The sequence below is a fragment of the Thamnophis sirtalis genome, unplaced genomic scaffold (genome assembly GCF_051295495.1).
Source record: "Thamnophis sirtalis isolate CommonGarterSnake01/CBP01778 unplaced genomic scaffold, rThaSir2_p1.2 scaffold_4, whole genome shotgun sequence".
In the NCBI taxonomy this organism is placed as follows: Eukaryota; Metazoa; Chordata; class Lepidosauria; order Squamata; family Natricidae; genus Thamnophis; species Thamnophis sirtalis.
Window position 1 is genome coordinate 1,647,263 of NW_028261384.1, and position 12,875 is coordinate 1,660,137.

General features: G+C 50.9%; 1 protein-coding gene across 1 annotated transcript in view; it reads left to right on the forward strand.

The window, feature by feature from the left end:
- The first annotated feature begins 1,526 nt into the window (after nt 1-1,526).
- LOC106542393 (SCO-spondin) overlaps nt 1,527-12,875 on the forward strand; it is a 128,465-nt gene continuing 117,116 nt past the window's right edge. Inside the window, exons 1-11 of the mRNA XM_087712221.1 lie at nt 1,527-1,543; nt 2,023-2,196; nt 2,922-3,004; nt 3,972-4,142; nt 5,654-5,901; nt 7,807-7,909; nt 8,095-8,253; nt 10,094-10,176; nt 10,947-11,075; nt 11,270-11,420; nt 12,023-12,263. Coding sequence (XP_087568347.1) covers nt 1,527-1,543; nt 2,023-2,196; nt 2,922-3,004; nt 3,972-4,142; nt 5,654-5,901; nt 7,807-7,909; nt 8,095-8,253; nt 10,094-10,176; nt 10,947-11,075; nt 11,270-11,420; nt 12,023-12,263 — 1,559 coding nt within the window. The remainder of the gene's footprint in view (nt 1,544-2,022; nt 2,197-2,921; nt 3,005-3,971; nt 4,143-5,653; nt 5,902-7,806; nt 7,910-8,094; nt 8,254-10,093; nt 10,177-10,946; nt 11,076-11,269; nt 11,421-12,022; nt 12,264-12,875) is intronic.

Genomic DNA, 12,875 nt, shown 5'->3' on the forward strand with positions numbered 1-12,875 from the left:
CCACCCCTCCCCCCCCAATTCTTCTCTTCCGTAGGCTAAATATTTTTAAAACTCCAACTATTTTATTCCTAATATTAAATCTTAGTTGTGGGGGTGGGGGGCTTGGTTGAGGATGGGGAGTGAGTGAGAAAAGCAGGACTTTTGAGAGGGGGGGGGCAACCCGCCCCTTCAGAAAAGAATATGAAATCCTCTGGGACCCCCCTACCCCCCAAATCAAGATAGCGAAAAGATTCCACAGGAGATGAAAAACTTGCAGAAAATCTTTTTAATCCAATTAAATCCATTCGGGGTTTTGAGGAGGAGGGGGGGCGGAGGCCGGACAATTCCCCCCCCCACTCTCTCTTTTTATGTGGGGCGGGAACCCTCCAATCAGAGCGCCTCCAGATGCTTCTCAAACTAATCCCAAGCAGGGTTATAAATTTCGCCCGGAGTCGTTCCTCGTTACTCTTCTTCGGATTCTGGGCTCCTGAGCTCGTGCAGAGGGTCATCCCTGCCAGGTAGGAAGGGAAGCAGAGAGGATATAAAAGGGAGGGTTCGTGAGGAAGTGGGGGCTCCACTTTGGGCTCCTTTCCCAAATCAATCCATCAAGGAATCGATCAGAAGAGAGCTGGAAGGGACCCCAGAGGTCCTCTAGTCCAACCCTGGATTCTGGATGAGCCTGGGGAAATCTTTGGAGGGGACTGGCCTCCTGCAAGTGGGGTAAGCAAGATTTGTCCCTGAATCACGCAGGGGCAGTGGGAATGGGACTCAGACCCCCAGGGTGCCTGTTTCGAGTACTTTAAGAGAGGAGTCCCCCCCAACTGTAAAGGACTTCAACTCCCAGAATTCCCTGGTTGAGCGATATTTCTTAAAGTTGCTCAGCTGGGGAATTCTGGGAGTTGAAGTCCAGATCTCTTAAAATGGCCGCCAGTTGAGAAACATTGCTCAGCTGGGGAATCCTGGGAGTTGAAGTCCACGCCTCATAAAATGACCACATCCCCATGGTCACATGATCAAACTGGCAACTAACTCGTCTTTATGACGGTTGCAGCGTCCTGGGTGTGTGTGTGTCGCACTTTCCCCTTTTTGCGACACACAAACACGCGTGGATGCACACAAACACACAAACACACACACACACAATGAGGAAAAGCCAGTGAGGGAATGCCTCAGTTCACACCAGGAGCGTGTGGCTGACTTCACAATGGCAGTGATTTACTTAACAACCGCGGCAAGAACAATTGTAGAACGAGGCGAAACTCACTTCGCCGACATTTCAGTTAGTGACAGAATTTTGGGGCTCAATTACCTGTACTTGCATTGTATTGGCATGGCTTTGCTCTCCTGAGCAACTTCTCCAAGCTGACCTCAAAGAGGACTAGTGACTTGGTTAGTCCACTTATGAATCTTTTTCTCCCCCACCGTTCAGGGACCGGCCGCCTGCCCTGAATCCCACCATGGGGCTTCTGTCAGAGATGTGGCAAGCGGTCTTTCCACGTGCCAGGAAATTTCTGGGCATCCTGGCATGGCTTTCCATCTGGCAGACGATGGCAGTGGACGATGGGTAAGGATGGATGCCCAGAAGGCAACCTGAGTCCTCCTGTTCTCCCCTCCAAAACTCCTCAGGGAACGATGGGTTAGTGGGTTTCCCGTCCCATCAAATCTCTCCGGGCAGAAAAGAACGAGGGAGTCAATCCACCATTACAAAAACATCCAAACACCGATCCTGCGGTGCAGTCCCGGCAGAGGCTAAGTTAAAGCCCAGCCTCCCAGGAGGGGACATTCTGCTCCTTCTTGGCTGCAACCTCGTGAATATTTTCTTGCCTTCTTCCCGGACGTTGAAGTGGCTTCTAACTTCGTTCGGGATCTCCTGGTGGTCTCCTTTCCACCTCTAAGCAAGCTGCAAATTTTGCAAGGCGGGAACTGACAGCTGGGGTTTAAGGGATGGGGAAGAATTTGCAAGAAGAAGAGGGGTGGTGGTTTAAGCAGACCCCTATCCCGGAGACCCCACCCCATCCCAGGGCTGTTTTATTCCACCCAAAGGCGCTGGTGCGAGAGGCTGGTCCAAGTGCGGGAGGAAGACGTGGTGAGCGTCCGACGGGAAGACGTGGTGCCTTGCGTGGAGGTCTACCACTACACCAGGGCCGGTTGGCACCTCGACAGGGACAGGACCCGTCGAGACTCTGGGCCAGGGGGCACCCTGTGCTACATTTACAAGTGAGACCCCGGAGGCTGAAACGGGGGGGGGGGGGGTTTGGACTAGATGACCTCCAAGATCCCTTCCAACCCTGTAATTCTGTAAGTCTTCTACTTGAGGGGGTTGGGCTAGATGACCTTCAAGGTCCCTTCCAACCCTGTCATTGTGTAATTCTGTAAGGGTTGCCTGCTTGAGAAGGGGGTTGGGCTAGATGACCTCCAAGGTCCCTTCCAACACTGTCATTCTTCAAGGGACTCCTGCTCGGACAGAGGGTTAGACTAGATGACCTCCGATGTCCCATCCAACTCTGTCACTCTGTAAGGGTTTCCTGCTTGAGAAGGGGGTTGGATCAGATGACCTCTAAGGTTCTTTCCCACTCTGTGATTCTGTTAAGTCTTGGTTTGAGCAGGGAGTTGGATTAGATGACTTCTGAGGTCCCACTTCGTATTTTCTCCTCTTCCCTTCCCATCTCTTGTTTTCAATTCCTTTTTCTTTTGATTGGATTTTATCGTTGGATCGATCGGGAAATGTGTGAAATTCCCCCCCCTCCCACAAATTGAAATTATTATTTTTTTAAAAAAAGGAAGGTACCCTCAGAGGTCATCTAAGCTGACCCAGGATTCAAAGCTGGGCCTGTCGGAGTGCGAGAGGTTCAACCAGGCAAGAAAGGGCTTCGTTTTGAAGCCCAGTTGGATGCCTGCCTGTTTGGTCGCTCTGCCATCTTTCTATTCCCCCTCCCCAACAGGAACGAGGACCCCGGGCCCGTTGCTTGGAACCGGACGGTGCGCGCATGCTGTGACGGTTGGACGGGGCCCCATTGCAGCGAGGGTGAGCAACTGGGCTGGGGCTTCGGGGCCCCTCCTCCTCTTCTTCAGGCCCCTATCTTTGGGGTGGGTCTCGGAAGCAGGGACGGGTGGTCCTCGGACTTACGACCATTCCCTTAGTGACAGTTTGGCCCTGAAGAAAAAAGCTATGTGGGGTTCATCCTTACCCTCCGTTGTGGCATCCCCCCCAAACGAGGCAACCGTTATTCACACTTAACGACCGTGGTGGGGTCCTCAAACTGTCACTAAAATCCAGACAGCGATCGTCTCGTTTTTACGACGTTCGCAATGTCAGGTGATCTGCTTTAGTGGCAAGCAAAGGCAACAAAGAAGTTGGATTCCTTTAACAACCGTGGGGCGCACTTAAGAACTGCAGCGATTTGCTTAATGACCGGGGCAAGAGAAGGTTGTTAAATGGAGCAAAACCTAAGTGTCTTGCTTAGCGATGGAAATGAGGGGCCTCTGTGGTGGTTGTAAGTCGAGGACTATCTTTATCTGGCTGTCACTCGGGAGATGCTCCTCTAGGGGTAATCTCTGCTCACCTGCAAAACTCACTTAACCAATGTCTCACTTAACGACAGAAATTTGGGGCTCATAATGGTGGTCATAAATCAAGGACCACCTATATCTGCCTGTCAGTCTGGAAATGTTCCTCTATGAGCAGCCCAGCTCAGTCCCTGTTCACCTGCCAAATTCCCTTAACCAATGTCTCGCTTAGTGGCAGGAATGTGGAAGCTCCAGGGTGGTTGTAAATCGAGCACTATCTGTATGTGCTCGTCACTCGGGAAATGCTCCTATATGGGCAGCGCGGCTCACCTGCCAAGCTCACTTTAACCAATGTCTCACTTACCGATGGAAATTTGGGGCTCAAAATGGTCGTAAGTCGAGGACCCCCTGTAAAATGAGCTAACTCAGTCTGTGTGGGGCCCGGGTGTGGGAACGTGACTCTCTTCCCGGGATCTGCTTCGCAGGAACGGCGTCGGCGGGCTTCTGTTTCTCCACCGGGCAGTGCCAGGATGGGCCCGGCCTGCAAAACCTCTCCCTCTTCGGCATGTCCGAATGCTGCAGCCTCTCCTGGGGACGCAGTTGGCGAAATGCCACTTCCGGGCTCTGCTTTACCTGCTCTAGGGAGCCCCTGAAAGGTGAGTTTGCTCCAGGCCACCCCCTCCATCACAGGGTTGGTTGCGGGAAGAGGAGGACCCATGGGGGAAACAGAATCTCAGATACGTCCACGGCACCAAGATCAGGATGCTGGGCGAGGAAATTCACGTGTGGGACCCTGGCTGGTCAGTGGGGGGCAGTGGTGGTCTTGTTTCCATCTCTTTCTGGCATAAGTGGGAGTTGGACTAGGTGCCCGTCCTCTTCAGGAGGGGTCCTTTGCTTTTTGGGTGTTCTAGACAGGTGCAACTGGAAAGTTTCTGTGAGACCCCGGGATTGCAAGATCCGCACAGCTTGCAGCCTAATCTGGGGTTGGACTACATGACCTCTATATGATCATTCCTCCCTGTAGAGAGTGCCCCTTCCCTTCTTGGACCTTCCCCACAGCTGCGCGGAGACCCTAGGAAACGCACCTTTGCTTGCAGGATTTTTTTTTTTTATGATTATGATTTTTTGGGGGGCAGGAGAATTATAGTCAGGTGCAATGGCCATGCATCTGCAGTGCGGAACGGCGCCTGGAATTACAAGGCTTAGCCGCCTAAACTGGGTTTGGACTAGAATTAGGGGGCCTCCATGGCCCCTGTGAACGGCACCTTTGCTTTTCAAGAGTTCTAGTCAGGCGTGGAGGGATACGGTGGCTCAGGGGCTAAGGCGCTGAGCTTGTCTATCCGAAAGGTCAGCAGTTTGGCGGTTCGAATCTCTAGCGCCGCGTAACAGAAGGGTTCCACCACAAAACCGCGCTCGACTAAACTGCGCTCGACGAAACCGTGTAGCTGACGTCATCAACAGCGACAACAGCGCGGAGACAGAAGCATGTTGTAAACGCTAAACCTAAAATTAACCCCTAAACCTAAACCTAACCCCCCTAAACCTAATCCTAAACCTAACCCTAAACCTAACCCTAAACCTAACCCTTAACCTAACCCTAAACCTAACCCTAAAGCTAACCCTAAACTTAACCCTTACCTTAACTTGAATCGGCTTGCTTTCAAAGCGCTATTTAAAGCGCCCTTCTTTCTCCGCGCTCGCTGTTGTCGCCCTGTTGATGACGTCAGCGACGCGGTTTAATCGGGCGCGGCTTAGTCGAGTACGGTTTTGTCGTGCCACGAACGGAGGGAGCTCCCGTTACTTGAACCAGCTTCTGCCAACCTAGCAGTTCGAAAGCATGTAAAAATGCAAGTAGAAAATAGGAATTACCTTTGGGGGGGAAGGAAAAAGTGCTCCGTGCGCCTTCGATGTTTAGTCATGCCAGCCACATGACCCCGGAGATGTCTTCAGAAAGCCCTAGCTCTTCGGCTTTGAAACGGAGACGAGCACTGCCCCCTGGAGTCAGGAACGACTAGCACATATGTGCAAGGGGAACCTTTGCCTTTAGTCAGGCACGACGGGCGAGCTTCCGCAGCTGCAGAACAGCGCCTGGAATTACAAGGCAGATTCTGTGGGATCCGGAAGCCCAGACCAGGCGCATCCCTGCTAATGGCTGCCTTCTCCGCAGGCACTGTGGCTCCACCATCCCTGCTCCGGCCACCCGCCCCATCGGTGCTTCTGGCTCGACAGAAGTACCATAATCCCCCCTTTGCCACCTGCCTCACCTGGGACGGTTTGCACTACCGCACTTTCGACGGGAAACATTTCCGCTTCGGGGGGAACTGCACCTACGCCCTTGCTGCGGCTTCCGACGGCACCTGGGCCGTCTACGTCTCCTCGGGCAGCAGCGGCTGCGTGCCGGGCCTGTGCCGACGGGTAAGTGAGGATATAGTTTACCTGGACTTCAGTAAGGCATTTGATAGCAATAGCAATATAGCAATAGCAGTTAGACTTATATACCGCTTCATAGGGCTTTCAGCCCTCTCTAAGCGGTTTACAGAGTCAGCATATTTGCCCCCAACAAACAATCCGGGTCCCCATTTCACCCACCTCGGAAGGATGGAAGGCTGAGTCAACCCTGAGCCGGTGAGATTTGAACCGCTGAACTGCTGATAGCAGTCAGCTGAAGTGGCTTGCACTCTACCCACTGGTAGATCTACCTTGATAAGGTAGATCATAACCTACTACTAGATAAAGTAGAAGAATGTGGGTTGGACAGCATCACCACCAGATGGATTCGTAACTGGCTGACCAACCGCACTCAACGTGGAGTCCTCAATGGAACTGCATCTTCATGGAGGGAACTATGCAGTGGGGGACCCCAAGGCTCTGTTTTGGGCCCAGGACTCTTCAACATCTTCATCAATGATTTGGATGAGGGGATAAATGGGGAACTCATCAAATTTGCAGATGACACCAAGCTGGCAGGAATAGCCAACACTCCAGAAGACAGGCTTAAGATACAGAAGGATCTTGACAAACTTGAACATTGGGCACTATCTAACAAAATGAAATTCAATGGTGAAAAGAGGAAGGTTCCACATTTAGGCAAGAAAAACGAAATCCACAGGTACAGTATAGGTGGTGTCTTGCTCAATAGGAGTAACCGTGAGAGGGATCTTGGAGTCCCAGTGGACAACCATTTAAATATGAGCCAGCCGTGTGCAGCAGCTGCCAAAATAGCCAACACAGTTCTAGGCTGCATCAACAGAGGGAGAGAATCAAGATCACGTGAAGTGTTAATACCACTTTATAATGTCTGAGTAAGGCCACACCTGGAATCCCGCATCCAGTTTTGGTAGCCATGATGTAGAAAAGATGTGGAGACTCTGGAAAGAGTGCAGAGAAGAGCAACAAAGAGGATTAGGGGACTGGAGGCTAAAACATATGAAGAACGGTTGCAGGAACTGGGTAGGTCTAGTTTAATGAAAAGAAGGACTAGGGGAGATATGATAGCAGTGTTCCAATATCTCAGGGGTTGCCACAAAGAAGATTTGGGAGTCAAGCTATTGTCCAAAGCACCTGAAGGCAGGACAAGAAGCAATGGGTGGAAACTAATCAAGGAGAGAAGCAACCTAGAACTGAGTAGAAATTTCCTGACAGTTAGAACAATTCACCAGTGGAACAGAAAATGCCTCCAGAAGTTGTGAATGCCCCAACACTGGAAGTCTTTAAGAAGATTTTGGATAGCCATTTGTCTGAAACGGTATAGGGTTTCCTGCCTAGGCAGGGGGTTGGACTAGAAGACCTCCAAGGTCCCTTCAGACTCTGCTAGTGCATTGCATTGCATTGCATTGCATTGCATTGCATTGCATTGCATTGCATTGCATTGTATTGTATTGTATTGTATGTCCACGGGATAAATGACATTCCCGATGTTTGTTTCTGAAACACTCCAGAGGGTTTTGACTTCCAGGCCTGTACGAGCAGTCCTTTACTTGGAACTGTTTATTTAGTTCCAAGTTCCAAAAAAGGGACCATTTTTCAATTGGTTCATACTTACGACGGTCCCCTTTACGACCAAAGTCAATGGGGAGGTGAGATTGGCTTGACAACAAGATGACTCACTTAAAACCGCAATAACGGCGGCAAGATAAATCGTTTAAAAGGGGTAATCCCAGTTAACGGAGGTCTCGCTTAGTGATACAAATTTGGGGCTGCACTGTGGCTGTAAGTCGAGGACTACTTGTTTCCTGGGAAACAACTCCCCAACCTGGGTGGGCTGAATAGGGGAGGGGAGTGGGTGGGGACCCCAACCTCACTGCCCTCCTTGCCTGATAGGATCTCCGCATCCTTTTCGGACTCGACTTGGTGACGGTTCATGGCCGCAACATCTCGCTTAACGGCGTCACGGTGCCCGAGAGGGAGCCACTCCTGCGAAAGGGTGAGGACTGTGCAGGGGGGGGGAGGTCAGGGGGGGGAGGGATTCTTGCAAATGGGGTTTGGACAGCGATAGGGGAGGGGGCGTTACTGCAGGATTCATGCATGTCCTTCTGCTGGAGCCTGACCGGCTGCCATGTTTCGAATCCACAGCTTATCTCTCCCTTTTGATTGCCCCCCCCCTTCCAGGGATCAGCATCTGGTGGCTGGGGGACTTCCTTTTTGTGGACAGTGGCCTGGGGGTACGGGTCAAATTTGACGGACACAGCACAGTGTATGTCACTGTGGGGGCCGCCCTGCAAGGTGCCACGCGCGGGCTGTGCGGCGTCTACAACAACAACCCTGCAGGTAATACGGATGAAGGTGTTCAGGGTTCCAAATAGCATCCAAAATTAAATCAGAGTCCAAGGCAAAGTTTTGCTCAAAGCTCCAATATATGAAGAGAGCCACGTTGGCACATCTGGGAAAACCCGAATCTGAAGGCTTCCCGGTTTTCCCCAACCAGTTGAAAGTTCAAGACCTTGCCCCCCCCCCGCCACACCTACAAGTCCATGTCATGTTCCTATCTCCCACTGCCATGCTGGCAGCTTCCACCCATCCCGTTCCAGTCAGGCGCAGAGGTGCAGAGACACAGGCTGACCTTGGCTTTCTAGAAAGAATGTTGTTATGGCTACATAGCATCTCGCTCCGTACAATCCCCCCCTCCCATTTCCCCACAATACAAAACACATATTAGAATAACAGAAAGTGTGGCAGGTCAAGGATTCAAAAGAAAAGAGGGCTGCAGGCCTTACAGAAAGTCCGATTTCCAGGCCCAGGAGCATGGGACCATGAGGGACCCCCCTGATCTCTGCCCTGCCCCCCGACATATTCAAATGTAACCCCCCCAAAAACAGAAGAGGGGGCCATTGGCTGCTTTGGTGAGAGAGCCCAATGGTGTCCTACCATGACATAGGGGGGGAATCGGGGGTCCTTGGAAGACCCCCGAGGATCCCCAATGGAGCCCCTTTGAAGAAGAGGGTTTTAAAAAGAGATTGGACAACCATTTTTCTGAAATTATACGGGGGTTTCCTGCCTGAGAAGGGGCTTGAACTTGAAGACCTCCTTGGTACCTACCAATTTGGTGATCCTGCTATTCTCTAATTCTGCTATTCCATTAATCTGTTATTCCACTATTCTATAATTCTGCTATTCTGCTCATCTATTATTCTGCTATTCCATTATTCCACTATTCTGTGATTCCGCTATTCCATTATTCTGCTATTCCGCTATTCTGTTGTTCCATTATTCTGTTATTTTTCTACCCTGTTATTCTGCTATTGTGCTATTCAGTAATTCTGCAATTCTGTTATTCTGATATTCTATTATTCTTTTTTATGCTATTATGTTATTCTGCTATTCCGTTTTCCCACTATCCTGTTATTTTATTATTCTGTTATTCTGCTATTCCATTATTCTGTTATTCTGTTATTCACTATTATTTTATTATGTTATTCTGTGATTCTGTTATTCGGCTATTCCATTATTCCACTCTTTTGCTATTCCGTTATTCTGCTAGTCTGTTATTCTGCTATTCTATTATTCCACTATTCTGTAATTCTGATGCTCTGTAATTCTGCTGTTATTCTGCTATTCCGCTATTCTGTTGTTCCATTATTCTCTTATTCTGCTACTCTGTTATTCTGCTATTCCATTAGTCTGTTATTCTGCAATTCCATTATTCTGCGATTCCATTATTCCATTTTCTCGCTACTCAATAATTCTGCTGTTTTTCTACTATTCAGTTATTCCATTCTTCACTATTCTGTTATTCCGTGATTCCATGATTCTGTTATTCTGCTCTTCTATTATTCTGCTATTCTGTTACACTTTTCTATTCGTCTGGGGTGCTGTTCCCTCCACTTTCGCTACAGCAGAATTTGGGGGCACGTCCAGAGAGCATCCCAGGATCCTAAGCTGCTCAAGGCGTTGTAAAGAAACAGGACGCCCCCTTCAATTCTTTCACCACCCCCAAATGTCTCTCAGTTTTCTCCTCTCCATGCTCTGAGTGAGGCAGATGGGGAAGGACGTCTCTCTCTGTGTGTGTGTGTGTGTGTGTGTGCGTGCGTGTGTATTGTGCATTTGTTTGGATCTCTTCTCTTTGTGGTTTCTGGACCCTCCGCACAGTCACTCCCTTCTGTTCCCACAGATGACTTCCAGCGTGTGGAAGGGGATGTGGTCACACTGGCAGCCAGCTTTGGCAATTCGTGGCGCATTCCAGAGCCCGGGCTGGTAGGTACCAGCGGCGTTGCAATCGTTGGCATCCAATGCCAAGTAGTTCTTGAGTTAAGACCTCAACGGACACCCCTCCCCACCCCACACATATGCATTTCTGGTGCTGAGCAAGACATTTGTTAAGTGTCCCATGTTATGAGCCACCGTTGTTAAGGGAATCATTGTAGAAAGATTCATCCGGGAACTAAAGGGAGTGTGTGTCATTTTCGTGTGCAGCCTGCATCCAGCGGATTGGGCTTCGACGTGCCTGTTGCTGTCATTCATTCATTCATTCATTCATTCATTCATTCATTCATTCATTCATTCATTCATTTATTAAATTTATAGGCCGCCAAATCCCGGAGGATTCTGGGCGGCTTACAACGAAAGAAGAAAAAAAGAAAAGCAAAATAAATAAATAAATAATTAAAATTCACAACACACATACATTCTAATCGGGGCTGGACCTCAACAATGAGGTCAACAGCCTCCAGGCCTGCCGGAACAGCCAGGTTTTAACGGCTTTCCTGAAGGCCATGAGAGTGGGTAAGGACCGGACCTCTGGGGGTAGCTGATTCCAAAGGGTCGGAGCAGCCACAGAGAAGGCTCTCCTCCGGGGGCCCGCCAGCCGACACTGTCCGGCTGACGGTATCCGAAGGAGGCCTACCCTGTGGGATCTTATCGGCCGTTGGGAGGTGTATTCCACGGACCGGGAGTTTGGGACCTCTGTTTTCTTCTCTTCTAATTAAATTAATCAATTAATTACATTCTTGCTTTGGTTGCTGCAGAGTCCATGCAGTGACGCCGCAGAGGAACCGCACCGCTGCGACGCTATGCAGGACGGCGATGTTCGGGAGGCTGCTGAGGCTACATGCCAAAAGTTATTCTCTAGTCCTTTCAGCCAGTGTCATACGCAGGTGAGGAGTCACAAAAACGTTGTGCACAAACACACAGGTGTTTCCCCCGACTATGACGATTGCGAGGCAGTCCTGTACACGATCGGAACTTCGAATGGTCACTAAATGAATGGTCGTAAGTCAAGGACAAGCTGTATAGGCTGCCTCCCCTCCTCCCCTCTGCTGAGGCTTTGCCCCTTCCTCATCCCCGGCAGGTGGACCCCCATAGTTTCTACGACACCTGCAAGTACTTGTTGTGCAGCCGACGGGCAGGGCCCATCTCCGCTTGTGAGACCTTTGCCAGCTACGCCCGCGAGTGCGCCCAGCGAGGAACCTTCATCAGTTGGAGAAGGGCTGGTTTTTGTGGTAAGTGGCCACAGGCCGGGGAGGGGGGGTCTCCAGACCCCCGAACCAAACACCTTCAAGGAGATGATACCATTGTAAGGATTGACACGCTCAACCCTCCCGATAGATCGTAACCTCTCCCCTGCATGCGAAGAACCTGATCAGCTGGTGCCCCACAGCTTTCTTTGGGGGGAGAGACCCTCTCTTTGAGAATTGATCAGAATAGAAGCCGGAAGGGACGTTAAAGGTCTTCTAGTCCAGCCGCCTGCTCGAGAGGAGACCCTTACAGATTCAGAAAAGGGACTGTCCAGTCTCTTCTTGAAAACCTCCAGTTATGAAGCACCCACAATTTCTGGTGGCAAGCAGTCCCATGAGTTAATTGTCCTGGAAGGAAGGAAGGAAGGAGGGAGGGAGGGAGGGAGGGAGGGAGGGAGGGAGGGAGGGAGGACAGAGGGTGTCCCTTCCAACTTTGTGATTCTATGATTCTGTGAGGGTTTCCTGCTTGAGCAGAGGGTCGGACTAGAGCACCTCCAAGGTCCCTTCCAAATAGTACTTCTGATTCTGCAAGGGTCTCCTGCTCTCCCCAAATTCAATCCCATCTGTTATGGTCCCACTTCCCACAGAGAAGCCATGTGGTCCGGGACAGCGCTACACGGATTGCGTGTCGTTCTGTCCGTCCAGCTGCGCAGCAGTGGGCAGGGCGGCTGGAGACCACTGCCGACAGGAGTGCGTGAGTGGCTGCGAATGCGTCCCGGGACTCTATCTGGAGGAGGGGTCTTGTGTCCCTCAAAGCCAGTGCCCCTGTTTCCACCGACGGCAGAAGTTCCGCACGGGAGAGACGCTACAACAGCGCTGCAACCTGTGGTAAGCTGGAGAGAGGAGGCGACACCCTCAAGAGACTGGCTTTGATTGCCCAAATGAGGAAGGGGGGACATGCCTTGTGCTCCAAAGTGGGAGAGGTGAGACGCGAGAACTCTAGACATGCACGTGGGAAACAGGCCCAGCTTGATGGCGCTGTCGTGGGTGCCCTCTTGGTGGGCAGCCAACCCCAAGTTGGCGTGGGTGAAGCCACGGAATGTAGGGTCCTTGGGACACTTCTGATTTTGGTGGATTTCTGGCAGACATTTCATAACCCAGCTAGGGAACGTCATCAGTACTAGGAGGAGGGGGAGAGAGAGGGAGGGAGGGAGGGGAGGAAGGGGAAAGAGGGAGGAGGACAGCTGTGGGGTCCTTGGTGCTCTCTGAGCTTCGTTGGTTTCTTGCAGATATTTCATGACCCAACTAGGGAACATCATTAGTGCTGGAAGGAAGTGAGTTGTAAATCATCCAGCATTGATGATGTTACCTAGATGGGCCATGAAATGTCTGGAAGGAAACCACTCAACTCAGGGTGCATCAAGGACCCCACAGTCTTCCTCCTCCTCCCTGCAAACCCCCCCTCTGTTCTGATGATGTTTCCTAGCTGGGTTACGGGTG